This window comes from Eptesicus fuscus, chromosome 8 (assembly GCF_027574615.1).
Source record: "Eptesicus fuscus isolate TK198812 chromosome 8, DD_ASM_mEF_20220401, whole genome shotgun sequence".
Taxonomy (NCBI): domain Eukaryota; kingdom Metazoa; phylum Chordata; class Mammalia; order Chiroptera; family Vespertilionidae; genus Eptesicus; species Eptesicus fuscus.
The window spans coordinates 15,406,209-15,428,501 of NC_072480.1; the positions used below are offsets into that span (position 1 = coordinate 15,406,209).

The 22,293-nt window shown below is 40.4% G+C and overlaps 1 protein-coding gene, 1 non-coding gene and 1 pseudogene across 3 annotated transcripts in view; all 3 read left to right on the forward strand.

The window, feature by feature from the left end:
- The window catches only part of KPNA3 (karyopherin subunit alpha 3), a 124,818-nt gene that overhangs the window by 82,107 nt on the left and 20,418 nt on the right, over positions 1–22,293 (forward strand). For both annotated transcript variants that reach the window (XM_008152083.3, XM_054719790.1), the window contains exons 3-7: positions 15,899–15,988; positions 16,174–16,203; positions 16,288–16,340; positions 16,473–16,568; positions 21,529–21,614. In XM_008152083.3, the coding sequence (XP_008150305.1) occupies positions 15,899–15,988; positions 16,174–16,203; positions 16,288–16,340; positions 16,473–16,568; positions 21,529–21,614 (355 nt within the window). The remainder of the gene's footprint in view (positions 1–15,898; positions 15,989–16,173; positions 16,204–16,287; positions 16,341–16,472; positions 16,569–21,528; positions 21,615–22,293) is intronic.
- LOC114235342 (U1 spliceosomal RNA) lies at positions 14,992–15,163 on the forward strand. Its single transcript, XR_003621526.2, has one exon. It is a non-coding gene; the product is annotated as a U1 spliceosomal RNA (small nuclear RNA).
- Positions 16,639–18,415, forward strand: LOC129150069 (ubiquitin-fold modifier 1-like; annotated as a pseudogene).

Below are 22,293 nucleotides of genomic sequence, written 5' to 3' on the forward strand. Positions count from 1 at the left end.
GGGGAAGTTGGGGGCAACCTTGCTGGCAGCGGGGGACAGTTAGGGGCGATCAGGCTGGCACATAGAGGCAGTTAGGGTCGATCACGACAGCAGGGGGTGCGGAGCAGTTAGGGGCGACCAGGCAGGCAGGCAGGTGAGCGATTAGGAGCCAGCTGTCCAGAATTGTTTGAGGGATGTCCAACTGTCCAAGATCCCCCAAGGGGTCCCGGATTGGAGAGGGTGAAGGCTGGGCTAAGGGGACCCCCACCTCCTGTGCACGAATTTCGTGCACCGGGCCTCTAGAGTGTGTGTGTGTGTGTGTGTGTGTGTGTGTATGTGTGTGTGTGTGTGTGTAATATTTTTAAAATTGATTTTAGAGAGAGAGGGGAAGGGAAAGGAAGAGGAACATTGATTGGCTGCTTCCTGCAGGGTATGGAGCCCACAAACTGGGCATGTACCCTGACCAGGAATCTAACCAACAGCTTTTTGTGCATGAGACAGTGTTGAGCCACCAACTGGAGCTTCACAAGTGTTCTTAAAGTGAACACAAAATTTGAGCCTCTTGATTTGCATGATTTTGTGGGGTTTTGTGAATCAAGTGGCTAGGAACCATTTTCAGAGGTCACCTCAGACCACTGTGTATTTGCTATATACCTTTATATAACTACCAGCACAATATGTTTTTTTTACAACAGCATCACCACAAATACGTGAGTAATGCATTGCATTACAACACCTATTACGTCACGAGGCGACAGGAATTTTTCATCTTCTTTATAATCTTGTGGATCCACAATCATATATGTGGTACATTGTTTAACAAAATGTCATTATGTGGCACATGACTACTATAATTTTGCAAAAATGTTACCATTGGGGGAATCTGGGGAAAGTGTGCAAGGGATTCTGCATTGCTTCTTACAAATGTATGCAAATTTACAATTATCTCAATAAAATTTTCAATTAAGAATATCTGTGTTAGTAAATTATGATCCAAAAAATGCAGCTATTTGATGAGATCCTGCAGGAAAAATAATTTGTGTTTGGTTTTCAGATTTTTACATGATTGATGAACCAGTAGTATTTTTTAAATTTTTAATATCTAAGTATAACACATTGAGCCCTGGCTGAGTAACTTAGTTAGATAGAGCATCAGCCAGGTATGCCAATGTTGCAGGTTTGATCCCCAATCAGGGCACATACAAGAATCTACCAATGAATGCCTAAATAAGTGGAACAACAAATTAATGTTTCTCTCTCTTTCCCTCCCTCCTTTCCTTTCTCCCTCTTTCTCTCTCCTTCTAAAATCAATTTTTAAAAAAAATTTTTTAAAAAGTAGAACACATTGAGCAGAGTGCCCAAAATGTATATGTAACATGTAAAATTTGTAGGTGAATATAATTAAGCCAGGTTTTTTATGTCCTCATTTACTCATCTATTAAATAAAGATTTTAATATTATAGGAACTAAAACCAGATAAGGGTTTAAGAAAATGAGGGTATTAGTGGATAAAAACAAATTTAATTATTCAAGTTTGAAATGGGGCTAATAAATAATTACCTTTTCATAACATGTATAAGACGTGACTACTTATCTGTTATACAAATTTAGGTATAGGATTACAAGTCCTTTTTTCAAGATGGGAAGAGAAATTTGGGAATGAAAAAGAACATTATGTATAGGTGAATAACAGAATTTGTTAATTCCAAAAATACTAGATTGAGTCCTAAGAATTTTCCCATAATTAACGTTTTTGACCTATAAAGTGGCAATTTTGTGTGGTTCAGAAAACAGAAGATCTAAAAAGGATTAAATACATACATGGATAATATAGTAATAATGGATTTTTAAAATAACTTAAGAAATGGATCGTGTGTGTGTGTGTGTGTGTGTGTGTGTGTGTGTGTGTGTGTATGTGTGTGTGTTTGTGTGGTTGTGTGTAAGGTGGGTGTTCAAACTAGGCTAGTTGCCATATGTCTGAGCCCCCCTCCCACTTGACAAAAGAACAAGATACCTTTTATGGATGCTGAATTTATTGTATGTAGTATAGTCTCTAGGCAGGTGGAAATAGCTAGTTTGTCAAGTAAAGGGACAGTTTAAGTTAGTGGTTTTAATGATGCCTCCTTTAATGATTAGTCAGATCACGAGAAACCTGCCCAGGGATTATCTTTCCTGGGCTTTTACATATTTTTTTTGTTAAAGTATATAAAGTGTGATTTTCATGCCTTAGGATATTTTAGCCTGTTAGTTTTTAATTCAAATGCAGGCGTCATTACTTAATTTTTTATTAAAAAACAATTTACCAAGAAGTTGTAATAACTCTAAACTTGTATATGCCTACTAAACATGCACAAGTATATACAAAGCAAAAATTACAAGTATATCTAAAAAAAATTACAAGGAGTAATTTGTCAAAGACTTAATCATTATGAGAGATTTTCTTGTGAGTAATAAATAAACAATGAGAGATATAAAAGTTAAATAGCAATTTCCAAGTATTATTAAACACATTTCAAAATCCACTTTTTGCAGATGACATGATTCTATATATAGAAAACCCTAAAGACTCCACCAAGAAACTATTAGAAATAATCAATACAGTAAAGTTGCAAAACACAACAATCAATGTATAAAAATCCACTGCTGCCTGGCCAGAGTAGTTCAGTAGGTTGAGCATTGCCCTGTGCACCAACCAAAGTTGCTGGTTCAATTCCCAGTCAGGGCACATACCTGGGTTCAGGGTTTGATTCCTGGTCTGGGAACATACAGAAGGCAAATGATCAATGTTTCTCTCTGTGTGTCTTTCTCTCTTGGTGAGGATTTCATTCCTATATATTAACAGTGAAACTTCAGTATAGAAATGAAAAAAAATAATTCCTTTTGCATTTGCAACAAATAGAATAAAATACCTAGGAATAAACTTGACAAAAGATGTGAAGGACCTATATACTGAAACTACAAAGCATTATTTAAAGAGATTGAAAAAGACACAATGATGCCCTGACTGGTTTTGGTCAGTGATTAGAGTGTCGGCCCATGCTCCAAATGCCCTTAGGTCCAATTCCCAGTTAAGGACATGTACCTCGGTTTCAGGTTTGATCCCCAGTCGCAGTTGGAGACAACCAATTGATGTGCCTGTTTGTTCTCCCTCTCTCTCTTTCTCTCCCCACCCTCTCCCTCCTCTTTCCCTTCCACTCTCTCAAAAAAAATCAATGGAAAAAATATCCTCAGGTGAGGATTAAACAAACAAAAAAGGACACAATGAAATGGAAATATATTTTGTGTTCATGGATGGAAGAATCAACATAATTAAAATGGCCATATTACATCTGTGTGGAACCACAAAAGACCCAGAATAGCCAAAGCAGTACTGAGACAAAAGAACAAAGGTGGAGGTATCAGCACTTGCTGACTTCAAGTTATACTACAGAGCTACAATAATCAAAACAGCATGGAATTGGCAGAAAAAGACGCACAAACCAATGGAACAAAATTGAGAATCCTATATAATAAAGAGGTAATATGCAAACTGACCAACACACAAGATGGCCACCCCCATGTGGACACAAGATGGCCACCACAAGATGGCCAGCAGGGGAGGACAGTTGTGGGCTATCAGGCCAGCAGGGGAAGGCAGTTGGGAGGGACCAGGCCTGCAAGGGATGGCAGTTGGGGGAGGGGGGGGACCAGGCCAGCAGGGGAGGGCAGTTAGGGGTAACCAGGCTGGCAGAGGAGGGCAGTTGGGGGCAACCAGGCCTGCAGGGGAAGACAGTTGGAGGTGACCAGGCCTGCAGTGGAGGACAGTTGGGAGGGACCCAGGCCTGCAGGGGAGGGCAGTTGGGGGGAACCAGGCCGGCAAGGGAGGGCAGTTAAGGACAATTGGGCTGGCAGGGGAGCAGTTAGTCGTCGATCAGGCTGGCAGGGGAGTGCTTCGGGGGTGATCAGGCTGGCAGGCAGAAGTGGTTAGGGGCAATCAGGCTGGCAAGCGAGCAGTTGGGAGCCAGCAGTCCTGGATTGTGAGACGGATCCCAGATTGGAGAGGGTACAGGCTGGGCTGAGGGACACACACCCCCGTGCATGAATTTCGTGCACTGGGCCTCTAGTTTAGAAATAAAACTACATGTATATGGACAATAATTTTTGACCAAGGAGCCAAAAGCACAATGGAGAAAAGTAGCCTCTTAAGTAAATGGTCCTGGGAAAATTGAAAAGTGTGGCTCAGTGGTTGCGTGTCAACCTATGAACCTGGAAGTCACGGTTCAATTCCCTGGCAGGGCACATGTCCAGGTTGCAGGCTTAGTCTGTGGTATGGGGTATGCAGGAGACATCTGATCAATGATTCTCTCTCATTATTGATGTTTCTATTTCTCTTTCCCTCTATCTTCCTCTCTGCAGTCAATAAAGATATTTTTTTAATTAAAAAAAGAAAAGCCACATGCAAGAGAATGAAACTAGATTACAGTTTGTCCCCATGTACAAAAATTAATTCAAAATAGAACAAAGACCTAAATATAAGATCTGAAACAATTATATAGAAGAAAACATAGGTCCTGAGCTTATGGACCTTGGTCTTAGAGAACAGTTTATGAATTTGACCCCAAAGACAAGGGATGTAAAGGTAAAAATAAATTAACAGGCCTATATAAAAAGCTGCTCAGCAAACAAACCGTCAACAAAATAAAAAGGCAACCAACCAAATGGGAATGATATATGCAAGCAATAGCTCCAACAAGGGGTTAATATCCAAAATACATAAAGAACTCATACAACTCAACACCAAACAAACAATTTAATTTAAAAAAGTAAAATTTAAAAAATGCAAAGGCCTTGAGCAGACACATCTTCCAAGAAGATATACAAATGGCCAACAGATATATGAAAAGTTGTTCAACTTCACTAGCTATTATGGAAATGCAAATAAAAACTACAATGATGCCATCTCACACCTGTTAGAATGTGTTATCAATAAGACAAGTAATAACAAGTGTTGGAGAGGTTGTTGAGAAGAAGGAACCCTCATTCACTGGTGGTGGGAATGTAAACCTTTGCAGCCACTGTGGAAAAAAGTGTGTATAGCAGTTCCTAAAAAAATTAAGAATACAATTACCATATGACCCAGCAAGCCCTCTTCTGGGTATCTACTCCAAAACTTTAAAACATTTATTCGCAACAATATATGCACCCCTGTGTTTATTACAGCATTATTCACAGTGCCCAAGACATGGAGACAACCCAAGTGTCCTTTCATAGAGGACTGGATAAAGAAGATGTACATATATACTGTGGACTACTACTCAGCCCTAAGAAAGGATGTAATACAGTCATTTACAACAACATGGATGGAGCTTGAGAATATTACGCTTAAGCGAAATAAGTTAGAAAAAGCTATCGTATGGGCAGAACCATATGATTTCACTCATGTGGGATATAAAACTGAAACTCATAGACACAGATGACTATATGGTAACTCTCAGAGGGAAGTGGGGAGGTAGTGAAGAGTAAAGGGGCCACATTTATGGTGATGGAAGATGATTTATTTGGTGGTGGGTGCACATGCAATATACAAATCATGTTTTGTAGAAAAGTGCACTTGAAACCTATATGATCTTATTAACCATTGTCACCCCAATAAATTTATTTAAAAAGAAAAAACTCATGCATATTTGAAAATTGGTTTTGTGATAATATAAAGCTACTACAGGCCCGGTGCATGAAAATTCATGCACTGGAGGGGTGTCCCTCAGCCCGGCCTGCCCCCTCTCATGGTCCAAGAGCCCTCAGGGACAGGAGGTGACCTGGTGATCAGGGGAAGGTGATGCCCTCATCACACCTCTGCTGCTGCCACTGCCAGCAGCGCAAGCCTTGGCCGGCCCTGGTTGCCTGCGCCTCGGGCCAGCCCTGGGTGGCTGGGGGCTGAGGGGACTGGGGGACTCCGGAGGCAGGTGCGTGGAGTGGCTGGACCCGCCTGGGGGCAGACCTGGCTGTGCCGTGTGCCTGCCGCCCTGGCGGGGCTGAGGGAACTGGGCGCCGCCATCTTGTGGCTGTGGGTGCTGCCATCTTTGAAGGTGTGGCAGTCAGTTAGCATATTCACTCCTTATTGGCTGTGGACGCCACCATCTTTGTGAGGGTATGATGGTCAATTAGCATATTCCCTCTTTATTAGATAGGACTAGCTTTCCCGTTGCAGGAAAAATCCTGCAATAGGATTTCCTGCTGCACTCTACCCCGCCTCCGTTCCTCCCTTGTTCGCCTGCCTCACCTTCTCCTCCAGCCTGCCCGCATTTCCCTTCGCCCCCGGCCCCGCCTTCGCCACACCTTTATTACCCGCCTCATTTTCTCCTCCAGCCTGCCCATGTTTCCCTTCGGCCCGGCCCCGCCTCCGCTCCGCCTTTATCACCCGCCTCACCTTCTCCTCCAGCCTGCCCGTGTTTCCCTTCGGCCTGGCCCCGCCTCCGCTCCGCCCTTCTCCCCCGCCCCGCCTCCGCCCTTCTCCCCCGCCCCGCCTCCGCCCCGCCCTTTTCCCCCGCCCCGCCTTCTCCTCCAGCCCACCCACGTTTCCCTTCGGCCCCGGCCCCGCCTCCGCTCCGCCCTTGTCGCCCGCCCCGCCTTCTCTGCCAGCCCACCCGCGTTTCCCTTCGGCCCCGGCCCCGCCTCCGCCCCGCCCTTGTCCCCCGCCCCGCCTTCTCCACCAGCCCACCCGCGTTTCCCTTCGGCCCCGGCCCCGCCTCCGCTCCGCCCTTCTCCCCCGCCCCGCCTTCTCCGCCAGCCCACCCGCGTTTCCCTTCGGCCTCGGCCCCGGCCCCGCCTCCGCTCCGCCCTTGTCCCCCGCCCCGCCTTCTCCTCCAGCCCACCGTCGTTTCCCTTCGGCCCCGCCTCCGCCCCGCCCTTGTCCCCCGCCCCGCCTTCTCCTCCAGCCCACCCGCCTCTGCTCCGCCCTTGTCCCCCACCCCGCCTTCTCCTCCAGCCCACCTGCATTTCCCTTCGGCCCCGGCCCCGCCTCCGCCCCGCCCTTGTCCCCCACCCCGCCTTCTCCTCCAGCCCGCCCCCGGCTTGCTTGCTTCTTCGAATCTTTACTCCCTTCTGCAGCTCTTGACTTCTTTGGACGCTGTCTTGATATGCAAATTAGACGCCATCTTTGTTGGGGCAATTTGCATACTCATCCTGATTGGTTGGTGGGTGTGGCTTGGTTGGTGGGCGTGGCTTAGGCGTAGCGAAGGTGTGGTCAATTTGCATATTTGTCTATTATTAGATTAGATAGTTCCCAAACAGGTACCATGGGGCTCCATAGTGAACTTAAAGGGACACCTTGGGATATTCTAAATTTTAAGAGTAATATTGATATTTAACATCATTTGGATACCACAGAACTATTAGATCTTGAGTTAATTCACACTTTTTAAGCATTAGATTACCCTGTATTCTTTTCAATCACATATTTTGTCTACAAAAAATAAAAATTTATTTTCCATTTTTTGTTATTTTACCCCACACCCCCCAAAAAATGACTATTAAATTGTTTGGACCTAACTACTTGATAAGACACTATTAGGTATTTCCTTTGGCCTACGTTGTGGACTGACAAAGTTCAGAAAACTTTGGTATAAAAAAATGTCAGCTAATTTCAGAGTATTGTGCAGACTGTTTTCTCTGATCACAATACAATTAAATTAGAAATCAGTGAATGAGATAGTTACAAAAACTTCATAATTGTGAAAAAATAAAGCACTTCTAAGTACTTTGGGCATCAAAGAGATCCTAATGGAAATTAGGAATACCCAGAACAATAGGAAAAATAATACATGTTGGAACCTGTGGAATACAGTTAAAGAGCTATTTCACAAAAGAAATTTGTAGCAAGTAGAGGGAACAAATAATAGGAATTTAAAGGCTCATTAATTTATAAGTAGCATAAGTTTTAAAATATTAGTACATCAGTTAGTTTTTTCCTACATAATAAACCACTCCAAAACTAAGTGGCTTAAAACAATAGCCATTTTATTAAGCTAATCTGTGGGTTAGCATAGTGGTTCTTATGGTCTGGGCCAGTTTAACTGAGCTCTGTGGGCTCTCTCATTTCATCTCTGGTCAGCTGGTGGGTTAGTTGGTGACCCAATGATCTAAGATGCTCTCATTCAAGTATCTGGCTATTGGCTGGGACCTTGGTTGTCCTCCACATAGCTTCATCCTCCAGCAGGCTAGCACAGTGTTGATCACATGGTGGTTTTAAAATTGTAAGAGCAGCAAGAAAGGACATGCTCAGATGTATAAGTCCACGTGCATTATGTCCCATTGCCAAAGCAAGTTACACAGCCACACCCAGAATCAGTGCAGAACCGGACTACTGGAGGCATGGATATAAGAAGGGGAATTGTAGATATTTCTGTAATCTAACACAATTTGAATATGAACAACTTTATGCCAGTAAATTTGAAAACTTGTGTGAAATAGACAATTTCCTAGTAGAAAAAATAATTTACCCAGTTTCCCTAAGGAGAAATGAAAAACTTGAACAGATCTAAAAATAATGGAAGTGATTATATAAATAGCTAAAAATTTAACCTCTCTCATCCACCTGAAAAAGAAAAGGTAACCTTATAGATTGAACTCCGCAAGCATTCAAAGAACAGATAATTTTAGCTTCTATTAAATTATTTCTGAGAATATAATGAGGAAACACTTCCCAACTGATTTTATGAGGCTTAGAAAATTATGACTCCCAGGAACCAGACCAAGACAGCATGTGAAAGGGTACTTAAGAACATAAGTGAAAAAAGTTTTAAATAAAGTGAATATAATTTTTTAATTCCAAGAAAGGTATATCTTGGGACTTGCAAGATTATACATTTAACATCACAAGGTTTTAAGTTTAACATTAGAAAACCAATTAGCACATTTACAGATGAAAGGGGAAAACTGTACATCCATTTCAATATATGCAAAACACAATTTAATAAAATTAAGCACTTGTTTGTGGCTTTAAAAGATAAAAGAAAAAAATCTAGCAAATTATAAATAGAAAGGAGTTTCCTTACCAGAATAAGCCAGTAAACATCTTATCTTACCTAATAATAAACATGTAAATTGACCGTACCTCCGCTACACCACCAGCCAATCAGGAGTGATATGCAAATTAACCCAACAAAGATGGAGGTTAATTTGCATACACAGGCACCGAGTGACGGGGGCGGGATGCTTGCATCGTTGCCATGGTTACGACGCAGGCATTCTGCCCCATCCCCAGTCTCTCAGGGCCTCTGGGCAGCGTGGGAAGGCGGGCCGGAGTGGAAAGAGGCAGCTCCTGGAGCGGAAAGAGGCGGCTCCGGAGCGGAAAGAGGTGGCTCCAGGGCCTGAGTGGAAAGGGGCTGGGCAGGAGTGGAAAGGCGGTGCCGGCAGCCAGGGAAAGGAAAGCCCATTCTAGCACGCATCTTGATGCATCAGGCTTCTAGTATAATAATAAACTGCTATCCTCAGATTGGGCATCTATGTATATAGGAGGCTTAGTTGTATTTATGCTTTATATTGCTTTTATACCTGAAATATTTGGACAGTATGAGGAATGAAGAAGATTCCTAAAAGGACATTGGAAACTTGATTATTTAGACTCTGGAAAAGTTAGAGGAAAACAGAGTGAAAATGGAAGGGATCAGGATTAGATTAGTTTTTTTGTTTTGTTTATCTGTTGATAGATAAATTTGCTGAAATTTTTTAAATGTATAAAATTCCAAGAGATGTTAAAATTTATAATAGATTTAAAAATTAACTGTTACAAATCACAAAGTATGATGCATAGACTTGTTTAAATTTTGAAACAATTTCAAACTTGTGGTTTGAAATTCAGATTTGCAATTTAGTGCTGAAAATACCATGCACACTTATTTAGCCCCCTAGTTTCCCAGTTGTTAGTATTCTCCATATTTGCCTTATTCTCTCTAATTTTTATATATATGTACATTATTTTTCTTGAACCATTAAGTTGCAGGCATTATGTCTATTACCCTTAATATATCAGTTCATCCTACATAATAAAAGGCTAATATACAAATTGTCCCCTTGTCTGGGAGTTCAACCAGGGGGCAGGGCCCACTGGCCAACCGCCCGTGGCCCCTCCCCACAGCCGGCCCAGCCTGATCGGCCCCTATCAGGGCAGGTGGTCCAGACCCCACTCGTGCATGAATTCGTGCATCGGGCCTCTAGTATTTCATAAAAACATACTTTCCTACATACCCACAGTGCATCTGTCTGATTAACATATAAATTTTTACTATCTAATCCATAGACCAAACTCATATTGCTAGTTGTTACCAATAATGTCATTAGTAAATCTGAGATCCAATCAGGATTAGGCATTGCAGTGAGTTCTCATGTTTCTTTAGTCTCTTTCATACCAGAAGTTTCCCAGACTTTATCTTGAAGAGTACAGACTAAATTTTTGTAAAATGGAAGATTTGGGTTTGTCTGGCTTTTCTCAGATTGTTGTTGTTATTTTGGTCAAGAATATCACAGAAGTGATATTTTCTTAGTGCATCAGAGCAGAAGTCACAGTGTTGATTTGTTCTTTACTCATAATTATAACCTTTGTCACTTGGTGAAGATACTATCTGCTAAGTTTTCCCTCTGTAAATTAATATGTATTTTTTGAGGAGCTACTTGAGACTATAAAATATTAATGCATGATTTTTAATATTTGTGAGAGATGTTAATTTAAAAATAATATAAAATTGATTATTTGAAATTGCTAAAGTATGCTATATAAATGGAAGTTGCTAATCTCTGGATTAGCATATATATAAACAAAAGTTTGTTTAAACATGCTTACTCAAACATAGTACAAAAGTAGATGCCATGCAGATAAGCCAGTAAGCTTCAGATATAGATGTATTTCTAGTTTTAACTTTCTATTTGATATGCATTTTAACATCAGTATTAGTGCCTCTTTGGTAACTTTCTATTATAATCAAACACTTCTGTAAATATTGTATTGTATACCCTTTGAAATATTAAGTTGAAAAGCACCTTAGAAATCATTTATTCAATTTTTATCAAATTTATTTTGGCTTAATTCTATAGACACACTAAAAAAAAAAATTAGAGAAAATTGATAACTTACCCAAAGTTATATATTATGTGAAATGTCACAGGTTGCTATTACAAACAGTTGAAATCCCATAAAATCTAGAAATATATTTGCTAGTAGAGAGTTCTTATTTGTAAAAACCAGATGGCAAGAGTTTAAATCTGAGTTTATGAGAAACTAAAAAAACAATCCCATTTACCATTGCAACAAAAAATTAAGATACCTAGGAATAAACTTAACTAAGGAGGTAAAAGACCTGTACTCGGAAAACTACGGGACACTGAAAAAAGAGATAGAGGAAGACATAAACAAATGGAAGAATATACCGTGTTCATGGATTGGTAGAATCAACACCAATAGAATGTCCATATTACCCAAAGCAATCTATAGATTCAATGCAATCCCCATTAAAATACCAACAACATATTTCACAGACCTAGAACAAACTCTCCAAAACTTCCAAAAATGTGAAATTAAAAACAAAAAACAAAAACTGAGTAGCCGCAGCAATCCTGTGAAAGAACAAAGTTGGAGGGATCACAATACCAGATATCAAGCTATATTACAAACCCACTGTTCTCAAAACTGCCTGATACTAGCATAAGAACAGACATATAGCCCAATGGAACAAAACAGAGAAACCAGAAATAGACCCAAGCCATTATGCTCAATTAATATTTGACAAAGGAGGCAAGAGCATACAATGGAATCAAGACAGTCTCTTCAATAAATGGTGTTGAGAAAATTGTACAGATACATGCAAAAAAAATGAAACTAGACCACCAAATTACACCATACACAAGAATAAACTCGGAGAACCCAAGATGGCAGCGTAGGTAAACACCTATACTGCGGCCGTGCACAACAATTTCAAAACTACAACTAAAAGACAACGTCTATCACCCAGAGCCACGGGAGGACTGGCTGAGTGGAAGTTCTACAACTAGACAGAAAGAGAGGGGAGCATTCAGTGCACAAACGCTGAAAAGCTGAGTTACGGGGGCACGCACGCGATACGGGCTAGCGGCGGATCCCAGCTGGCGGCGGGTGTTGCTTTCTTCAACCTGAAGGGGAGACACGCGAGACCCAAACTCCTACGGGGAGAAGCTGGACTGTCTGCCATCGGGTTGGAAAGTGAGGGTGGCTTGCTTGCAGAGCTGCGCGGAGGAATAATTGTTTGCTGCGCTGGGGAGCAAGACATGGGGACACAGTCGGAGGCGTGGGACAGCTGGCTGCCAGCCATTGCTGTTTGCCACACCCTAGCCTAGTGATGCCCTGAGACCCCGCCCCGCACAACCTACAAACTCACCCAAGCTCCAAGCAGCGGCTTTTGCATAGGAATGGCCTTCACTATTGCTGCTAACTTGCAAACCGGTTCAGACAGCTCCATAATCTACAAATCCCAAGCAGGGAGGAGAGGACTGTAGTTCTTGCTGTAGCTCCTGCAGGGTGACCTCAGACAGTAGCTGACCTGCACCCCATTGGAGATCCAGAAGCCAGTGTACCTAGTGGTCAGTGTGAGACACAGATTTCAACTCCTCACATCCATAAGTGACACATTCAAGAGGCAGACTTAGTGAGCACCAAAGCCCCACTGAAACAAGTCCTGCCCCATAAGCGTGTCTCCAGCGCAGCAGTTCTTCCATTATAAACACAGCGGGTCCCCACAGCCAATTGCTCTGGAGGACAATTCCTCCCAGGGTACCAACAGCAATCAAGGCTTAACTATACCAAGACTTTGCACTCAGCCCACAAAGGGGTGTACCAAGACCGTCCACCTCGGGTGATTGGGGAGGCTGAGCTACTGGCCCCTGTGGGTCACCTACCACACAAAGCCGCTCCATCAACACAGGGAAGCAGCCAAAATCGGAGACACAGAGGCATGTCGCGAAAGGGGGCAATGGAGGAAAGCAAACCACAGGATAGCATGGAGTTCAGGACCACATTTATAAGGTTACTCAAGAATCTTCTAAAAACTGCTGAGAAACTTGATGAGACCTTCAAGGACCATAATGAGAATGCCAAAAAAATGGAAAAGGACCAGTCAGAAATTAAGCATACACTGTCTGAAATAAAGAATATACATAAACTCAACTGCAGATCAACGTACCCCAAGAATCAAACCAAAGACCTGAAATATGAGGAAACAAAAAACACCCAACCAGAAAAACAAAAGAAAAAAGGATCCAAAAATATGAAGATAATGTAAGGAGCCTCTGGGACAACTTTAATCCTTTGCACTCACTTGCTTTTTTCTTGATTCCTTTATTCTAATGCTAACCATGTCGAGTCATACTCGAGATCCCAGTGCAAAAGGTTAAGCATACCAACATCCGAATTTTTGGGATGCCAGAAGAAGAGAGAAAAATATTGAAAACCTATTAGAAGAAATAATGACAGAAAACTTTCCCCACCTGGTGAAAGAAATAGACTTACAAGTTCAGGAAGCGCACAGAACCCCAAACAAGAGGAATCCAAAGAGGACCACACCAAGACACATCATAATTAAAATGCCAAGGGCAAAAGACAAAGAGAGAATCTTGAAAGCAGCAAGAGAAAAACAGTTAGTTACCTACAAGGGAGTACCCATACGACTGTCAGCTGATTTCTCAACAGAAACTATGCAGGCCAGAAGGGAGTGGCAAGAAATATTCAAAGTGATAAACAGCAAGAACCTACAACCAAGATTACTCTACCCAGCAAAGCTATCATTCAGAATTGAAGGTCAGACAAAGAGCTTCACAGACAAGAAAAAGCTAAAGGAGTTCACCACCACCAAACCAGGATTACATGAAATGCTGAAGGGTATTCTTTAAGAAGAGGAAGAAGAATAAGGTAAAGATAAAAATTATGAACAACAAAAAGACATCAAATACATACCTACTAACAAGTGAATCTAAAAATCAAGTGAATAAAAAGTCTGAAGAACAGAATGGACTGGTGAATATAATGGAATCATGGACATAGGAAGGGAGTGGACTGACAATTCTCTGGGGGAAGAGGGTCTGAGGGGAGTGGGAAGAGATTGTACAAAAGTCTTACACCTATGGATGAAGACAGTAGTGGGGGGTAAGGGCATAGGGTGGGGTGGGGAATCGGGTGGAGGGGAGCTATGGGGGAAAAAAAAGAGTAAACTCAAAATGGTTAAAGGACTTAAACATAAGACAGGAAACCATAAAAATCTTGCAAGAATTCATAGGCAGCAAAATATCAGACACATGTCGTAGCAATACCTTTACCAATACAGTTCCTAGGACAATAGAAACTAAGGAGAAAATAAACAAATGGGACTATATCAAAATAAAAAGCTTCTGCACAGCAAAAGAAACCATCAACAAAACAACAAAAAAGCCCACTTCATGGGAGAACAATTATAACATATTTGCCAATATTATATCCGATAAGGGTTTAATCTCCAACATTTATAAGGAACTCATACAACTTAACAAAAGGAAGATAAACAATCCAATAAAAAAAATGGGCAAAGGATCTAAATAGACTTTTCAAAAGAGGACATACAGAAAACCAAGAGACATATGAAAACTTGCTCAAAGTCACTAATCATCTGAGAGATGCAAATGAAAACGACAATGTGGTACCATCTCACACCTGTCAGAATGGCTATCATCATCAAATCAACAAATGACAAGTGCTGGAGAGGATGCAGAGAAAAAGGAACCCTCTTGCACTGCTGGTGGGAATGCAGACTGGTGCAGCCACTGTGGAAAACAGTATGGAGTTTCCTCAAAAAATTAAAAACGGAACTACCATTTGACCCAGTAATCCCACTTCTAGGAATATATCCCAAGAAATCAGAAACACCTATCAGAAAGGATATATGCACCCCTTTGTTCATAGCAGCACAATTTACAATAGCTAAGATTTAGAGACAGCCTAAGTGCCCATCAGCAGATGAGTGGATTAAAAAACAGTGGTACATACTTACCTGGCAGGGGAGATACCATGATCACGAAGGTGGCTTTCCCAGGGCGAGGCTTATCCATTGCACTCCGGATGTGCTGACCCCTGCGATTTCCCCAAATGTGGGAAACTCGACTGCATAATTTGTGGTGGTGGGGGGGGGGGGAACTGCGTTCGCGCTCTCCCCTGGAGGAAAAAAATACAGTGATACATCTACACAATGGAATACTATCCTACTGTAAAAAGGAAGGAATTCCTACCATTTGTAACAGCATGAATGGTCCTGGAGAACATTATGCTAAGCGAAATAAGTCAGTGAGAGAAAGATAAATATCACATGGTCTCACTCATTTGTGAAATATAATGAACATAAACTGATGAACAAAAATAGAGCCAGAGACATAGAAGCATCGAACAGACCATCCAACCTCAGAGGGAAGGCAGGAGAGGGGGTAGGTAATAGAGCAACCAAAGGACTTGTATGCATGCATATAAGCATAACCCATGGACACAGACAGTAGGGGGGTGAGGGCATGTGCCGGGGATGGGGTCGAGGGAGTGGCTGGGAAGAGGTCAATGGAAAAAGACGTAATAATAATATATCCCCAAATTTAAATATTCACTAAAGATTTGGAAGCATAGTATTGGTCAAAACAGTTGGTGCTTAATAAATTGTGTGTGTGTGTGTGTGTAAGAGAGAGAGAGAGAGAGAGAGAGAGAGAGAGAGAGAGAGAGAGAGAGAAACTTGGACTATAATCTGTTAATCCTTGTCATTGATTTGCATATGTACACTTAATTCATGTTACTCTTATGTAGAGACCCACTTTGTTTCACAATTGTCTGATAATGTTTAAATAAATTTTAATGGAGTTTTTATTAACAGTATCCTTATAGCTTCTTAACTATTTACTGGTTGCCTTTCAGAACAAAAGAGATGAACACTTACTGAAAAAAAGGAATGTTCCCCAAGAAGAAAGTTTAGAAGATTCAGATGTTGATGCTGATTTTAAAGCAGTAAGTTACCTTGTTCTTATAAACTATTTTAAAGTAATTTTTGTAATGGCCAGAAAACTTTATTTTTAATCTAAGATCAATTGTACAATGATAATTAAGGTATATTAACTTTAGTAAATAAATTATTTCATAAATGTAATTTTGCTAACAAACTCTTTGCTGAACTATCTTTTTTTCTTTTTAAGCAAAATGTAACACTAGAAGCTATATTGCAGGTATGTGATTAATTTAATATTCTCATTTTGAAATATTTTGAAATTGATTTTTTTTATTTCTGAAATTTACATTTGGTGTTGCAGAATGCCACAAGTGATAACCCAGTGGTCCAGCTGAGTGCTGTTCAAGCTGCAAGGTAAATACTAATTGTCCAGTCAGAGAAGTTATGTCACATGTGGGTGTCTTATTTAGTTGTCTAGAAGGAGTACATTATTATTTCTGTTCATAGTTTGAAAATTATAACAACTTCTTATATTTCTTTTTCTAGAAAACTATTATCCAGTGACAGAAACCCACCAATTGATGACTTAATAAAATCTGGGATTTTACCAATTCTTGTCAAATGTCTAGAAAAGGATGATAAGTAAGTATGGTTTTGATTCCCTGTCCCGCTTTTTTCAGTTAACTAAAAATTTAAGATTGTTATTTAACCAATGAGTTCAGTTTGGTTTTGCATTTATTGTATTTTTTATTTGTTATGCATTTTTATGTAACTATCTTGTGATTATATTCAATAACAGACCTAAAGTGCTTCTCTTTATTTTCTAGGAAAATTTTAGCTTCTATTTATTGTCTTTTATAACTTATTTCAAATATTTAGAGTGTTTATTTGTTAGTGATTTTTAATATTTTTAGTAATATTTTAAAACAGCCCAAATAGTGTTTGAGTCACTCTTTGCTTATGAGTCTATATATAGATTAACCTTATGACTGAGTCAACATGAATGGTTTCCAGAACTGAGTAGCTGTTTGTTGTGAATATTTTAGCTGATCCATTGATCCTCTGTGAAGTCTTTAACAGAATTTCAATCATGATTTGTTGTCCAACATCATGGTTTTATTTGTGTAAATTAAAAATAAGAGGGCTGTTCATACTTTTACAGAATAGAAAGGAAAAAACATCACTTGGTATTTTGGGGTTACTGACCCCACTTTTGTTAGTGTATAGAGATACCCTGGTATGCTGTATCTTAAACTCATCAATTTGAATCAACTGGGAAGAATGTAAGTTTGCACTCCAAAAACTTTAGAACAAATGCTGATTTTTCATTTTAGAGCATTTAGACTAAAATTTCGAATATTTTGCTAAATGTTGTCTAAGGAATATTCAGTTGACTAAGTAAAAATAATGGTATTTAAATGTTGCTACTAAGGATTTTCCATTGTGTGCCACAGGCACCCTTCTAAAAGCCCTTAACACTTTATTTTAATACTGTCATGTATGGTTTTTTTTAACAAGATTTATTTAAGTAAAAGTAAGTTTTACTTCAACTGTTTAAAAAAACATTCTGTTTTACCTCTACCTTTAGGGTCCTCTTTTGTTCTCGATCGGCTTCTCTTTCATTTTTTCCTTTCCAGTTTTTGGTATAGACTTATTGTGTGGGTGTGTCTGTGAAACATAGCTTTTATATAGAAAATAATGGTAAAAATATGTATACAGCCCTGTGTAACTACTTCCCAAAGCAAAAATAGAAATGTGTCAGTGGTTTCTTTCTGACTTTATGGATTTGTCATTGGAAATTGTCTTGTAATATAAAAGACCATAGACTTTGTAACCTGGTTTAAATCCAGGGTTTGCTGTTGACCAAAACCCAAGTGGCTTGTATACCCTCATCTATTTTTATACTCTCATCTGTAAAAATTAGGTGATGGGAGCAGTCCCCAGTACCACAGAGAAGTGGGGCTACTGGGCAGAGTTGACTTGGGTTCTCTGTGCAGACCAGTTCCACCTTGTTGAAGGTTTCCTTTAAAATCATACTGATGTTGAACCCAGGGCTGCCGTACAAAGTACTCAATGTTCCTGAAGTACACAGCAGTGTTAAAGTTTGCAGCAGAAAATTTTCAAGTTTCTGCAGCAATAAGTACAATTATTACTAATGGTGGAATAGGAATAAATCCCACACAGGCTGCTGGAAATTTTTTTTAAAATATATTTCTTTATTGGTTTAAGAGAGGAAGGGAGAAGGAGAGAGAGATAGAAACATCATTGATGAGAGAGAATCATTGATCGGCTGCCTCCTGCACGCCCCCTACTAGGGATCGAGCTCACAACCCAGGCATGTGCCCTTGGCCAGAATTAAACCTGGGACCATTCAGTCCGCTGGCTGATGCTCTATCCACTGAGCCAAGCCGGCTAGGGCTGGAAATGTTTTTCTAAAACATGGTTCAGAACTGCAAACTATTGCTAGAGATTGTGTTGGAAGTTGTTAATATCTGCTACTTGGAAGATAGGATTATCTTTCAAAACAGTATTGGTAATGTTGTTAAACTGAAATTAGGCATTTAAAATACTATGAAAACACCAATGGTTGGTGAAATAATAATAAAAGGTGAGTTACTTCAAAAAGAAAAAAAGATGACCCTGTCCTTTCTTGTTATTCACACTCTTCATGTGAAGAGGGAATGCTTATACATTGAGAGTACCATCTCCACAGAAGATCTTGGCTACCTCACAGCACACACAGCTAGTTCATTGAGGGGAGTAAATGGATTACCCAACTATGTTTTGTTACTGGAGGATGCTTCTGATAATTCTTTTGGGAACATTTCAAAAATTAAAATTTGTTGAATTTTTTTAAATAAAAATTAAGTGGTTGTGAGGAATGGAAATGAATATACAAAACACTAATAATATCAAGCTTATAATAAATGTTCATTCATTGTTTACTTCTTACAGTCATTTATTTTTTTCTATATGTTCTCTCTCTTTTTTTCAAGTGATGTCTTAGGAGACTTTGCCTGGCTTTATAATTTTGATTTTTTATGTCTTTCTGTTTTTCTCATTTAAGACCCTCATTTTCAGTATTTTGCCAAACCACCTAATCTAGCTTAATAACCTTTCTCCTTCCATTCTGGGGCAGCATATACTGTCTCTTCTTTGATCTTATTGTTCTTTTACTTCTCCTCTGTCTCTGATACCCTGTTATTCCCTGCCTTTTGCTAAAATTTATTATGTAGTTCTTGGCCTGATACTCCATTTTCTCATCTGTTTCATCTCTCTCTTTTAAAAAAAAAAAATATTTATATATTATTTTTTTTTTTTATTGATTTCAGAAAGGAAGGGAGTGGGAGAGATAGAAACACCAATGAAGAGAATCATTAATTGGCTGCCTCCTGTACGCCCCCTACTGGGGATCAAGCCCACAGCCCAGGCATGTGCCCTTTACCAGAATTGAACCAGGGACCCTTCAGTCCCCAGGCCGACGCTCTATCCACTGAGCCAAACCAGCTAGGGCAGTGGTCGGCAAACTCATTAGTCAACAGAGCCAAATATTTTAAACTTAAACTTCTTCTAATGCCACTTCTTCAAAATAGACTCGCCCAGGCCATGGAATTTTGTGGAAGAGCCACACTCAAGGGGCCAAAGAGCCGCATGTGGCTGGCGAGCCGCAGTTTGCCAACCACGGAACTAGGGCAAATCTGTTCCATCTCTTTAACCTCAATGCTTGCTGTATCTCTGACATTTACTCTCCTTAAACCTTTCCTTCTTGGATCTCTCCAACCTTTGATGCTAACAGCCTCACTCTCTTTCTTAAATATCTATAATATGTTTTTCTGCATCCTTATCCTTTGGCTCTCCTTCATTTTTGCTCACTACCACCTCCTCCCAACTTGGTATTATGCTTAAAGGAATTTATATTCTTTCAGCTATTTATCCTAACTTAATTTAGATTCCCTTTTAACAGGTTTCTCCTACATCAGCCTTTAAACTGTTAAAATTCATTCTGCATACCATGACCTCCAACATTTTTTAAAATTTCCTTTTTACTAGCACTCTATATTTAGTATGTCTATAGAATAAATTCCAATACATTCTGAAGCTTGGGGTTTGAGTCCTCTTCCCTCTCTCACCCTCACTCCAGCAACTAACTAACTCTCTCTCTCTCTCTCTCTCTCTCTCTCTCTCTTTTAGATAACCTACCCTCCCAATTTCACCCCCTACTATATTTTTGCATAGTTTCTTGATCTTTTCCTAGTCATCTATACACATCGTGGTCATCCACCCATGATACTTTTCATTGTATTTCCGCAGTATCTTTCTTTATCCATCTTTGAAAGGCTAGTTGTTTTCACTTTCTTTATGAGGTCTTCCATTATTAAATCAAATTACAGTGATCTCTTTCTTTTAGCAAATTTGTGCAGCCTTATAATATCTCCAGTATGTAAAACAGATGGTATGGAGTCACATAGGGTCTAAACCAGTCTAGAGGCTTTGGCAGTGATTCAAGTGAGATGATGAGAGCACAGTGATATTAGGAATCCTATCTAATAAAAGAGTAATATGCAAATTGACCATCACTTGAACACACAAGATGGCTGCCCCCATGTGGACACAAGATGGCCGCCACAAGATGGCCAGCAGGGGAGGGCAGTTGGGAGGGACCAGGCCTGCAAGGGAGGGCAGTTGTGGGTGATCAGGCCAGCAGGGGAGGGCAGTTGGGAGGGACCAGGCCTGCAAGGGAGGGCAATTGGGGGCGATCAAGCCTGCAGGGGAGGGCAGTTAGGGGTGAGCAGGCTGGCAGAGGAGGGAAGTTGGGGGCGACCGGGCCTGCAAGGAAGGGCAGTTGAGGGGGGACCCAGGCCTGCAGGGGAGGGCAGTTAGGGGCAATCAGGCTGGCAGGGGAGCAGTTAGGAATCAATTAGGCTGGCAGGGGAGTGGTTAGGGGGTCATCAGGCTGGCAGGCAGAAGCAATTAGGGGCAATCAGGAAGGCAGGCAGGCAAGCAGTTGGGAGCCAGAAGTCCTGGATTGTGAGAGGGATATCCGACTGCCCGTTTAGGCCCGATCCCGGTAGGAGATGGGATGTCTAGGAGACCGTTTCCAGTAGGATCGGGTCTAAACGGGCAGTCGGACATCCCTTGAGGGATCCCAGATTGGAGAGGGTGCAGGCAGGGCTGAGGGACACCACGTCCGTCCTTCCCCCCCCCCCCCCCCCCCCCGCCGTGCACGAATTTCGTGCACTGGGCCTCTAGTAATGCTATAAATATAAGAAATATTTAGGAGGTGAAAAAGAAGAGAAAAATATTTAGGAGATAAAATTGAAAGGACTGAGTGATTTGATGTTTGTGGGTGAGGAAGGAGTCAAGGGGAAAAGTAATGACTGGCTAAATGTTGCAACTCCCAATGGATATAGAAAAGTGTGTTTATAGTGACTCACTTTGGAAGCCAATGACACATTCAGGTAGAAATATCCAAGAGGCAGTTGGATATATAACCAGGTGAAATTCAAGGACAAGGTAAAGGATAACCATATAGATCTGCAGGTCATAAATTTAAGTTGGAGTTGTGTGCCTAAACATATTTATTTTTGTTGTTTTTTTACAGTCCTTCATTACAGTTTGAAGCTGCTTGGGCATTAACTAATATAGCATCAGGAACTTCTGCACAGACTCAAGCTGTTGTACAGTCTAGTAAGTAAATTAGCTTTCTTACATACTGGACTTTTTATTTATTTATTTTTAATAAAGACAAGAAAGTAGAGTTTTATTGTAATTTTATTTTGTAACATTTTTAAACTGGTGAATTTTATAAATTATTTTTTATGATTGACCTCTTTCCCATAGGTATCATTAATCTATTATTAAATAATTTTAATTGTGGTTACTAAAATGTGAATAAAGTTTTATCTTTTTGGGTAGAGACCATCTTCTAATAACAGGTTTTAAAATTACTGTTTCTGATACCTTCAAGGTGCTAAGTAGCTAATGCTTTTTAGCTTACAACGTATATATTTTTTAAAGTATACCTACCTCAAGATGGGATAAATGTTATTAATGTGTTGACCAAACTGACGAAAGCTTTTTTGGGGGGGGAAAAAATATGTCACCAAGTACTGTTAAAATGTGGGACACTAACCTGATTTTAGGTGTACTCAAGATGATGTTAAGTAGTCTACTAGTATGATATGGTAATAAGTTATATTGCTGTAGTGAGAATACTGTTCTCTATTAGTTTTCTTTTTAGATATTTGATAATGTCTAGGAGACTGTTTCCAGTTAGATTTTTAGCTGTAACAGAAAGGGAACAGATTTTAAACTAGGTCTTTCAATGTAGACTAGTAGGAATAATTTAATAACAATGTTTTGTTTT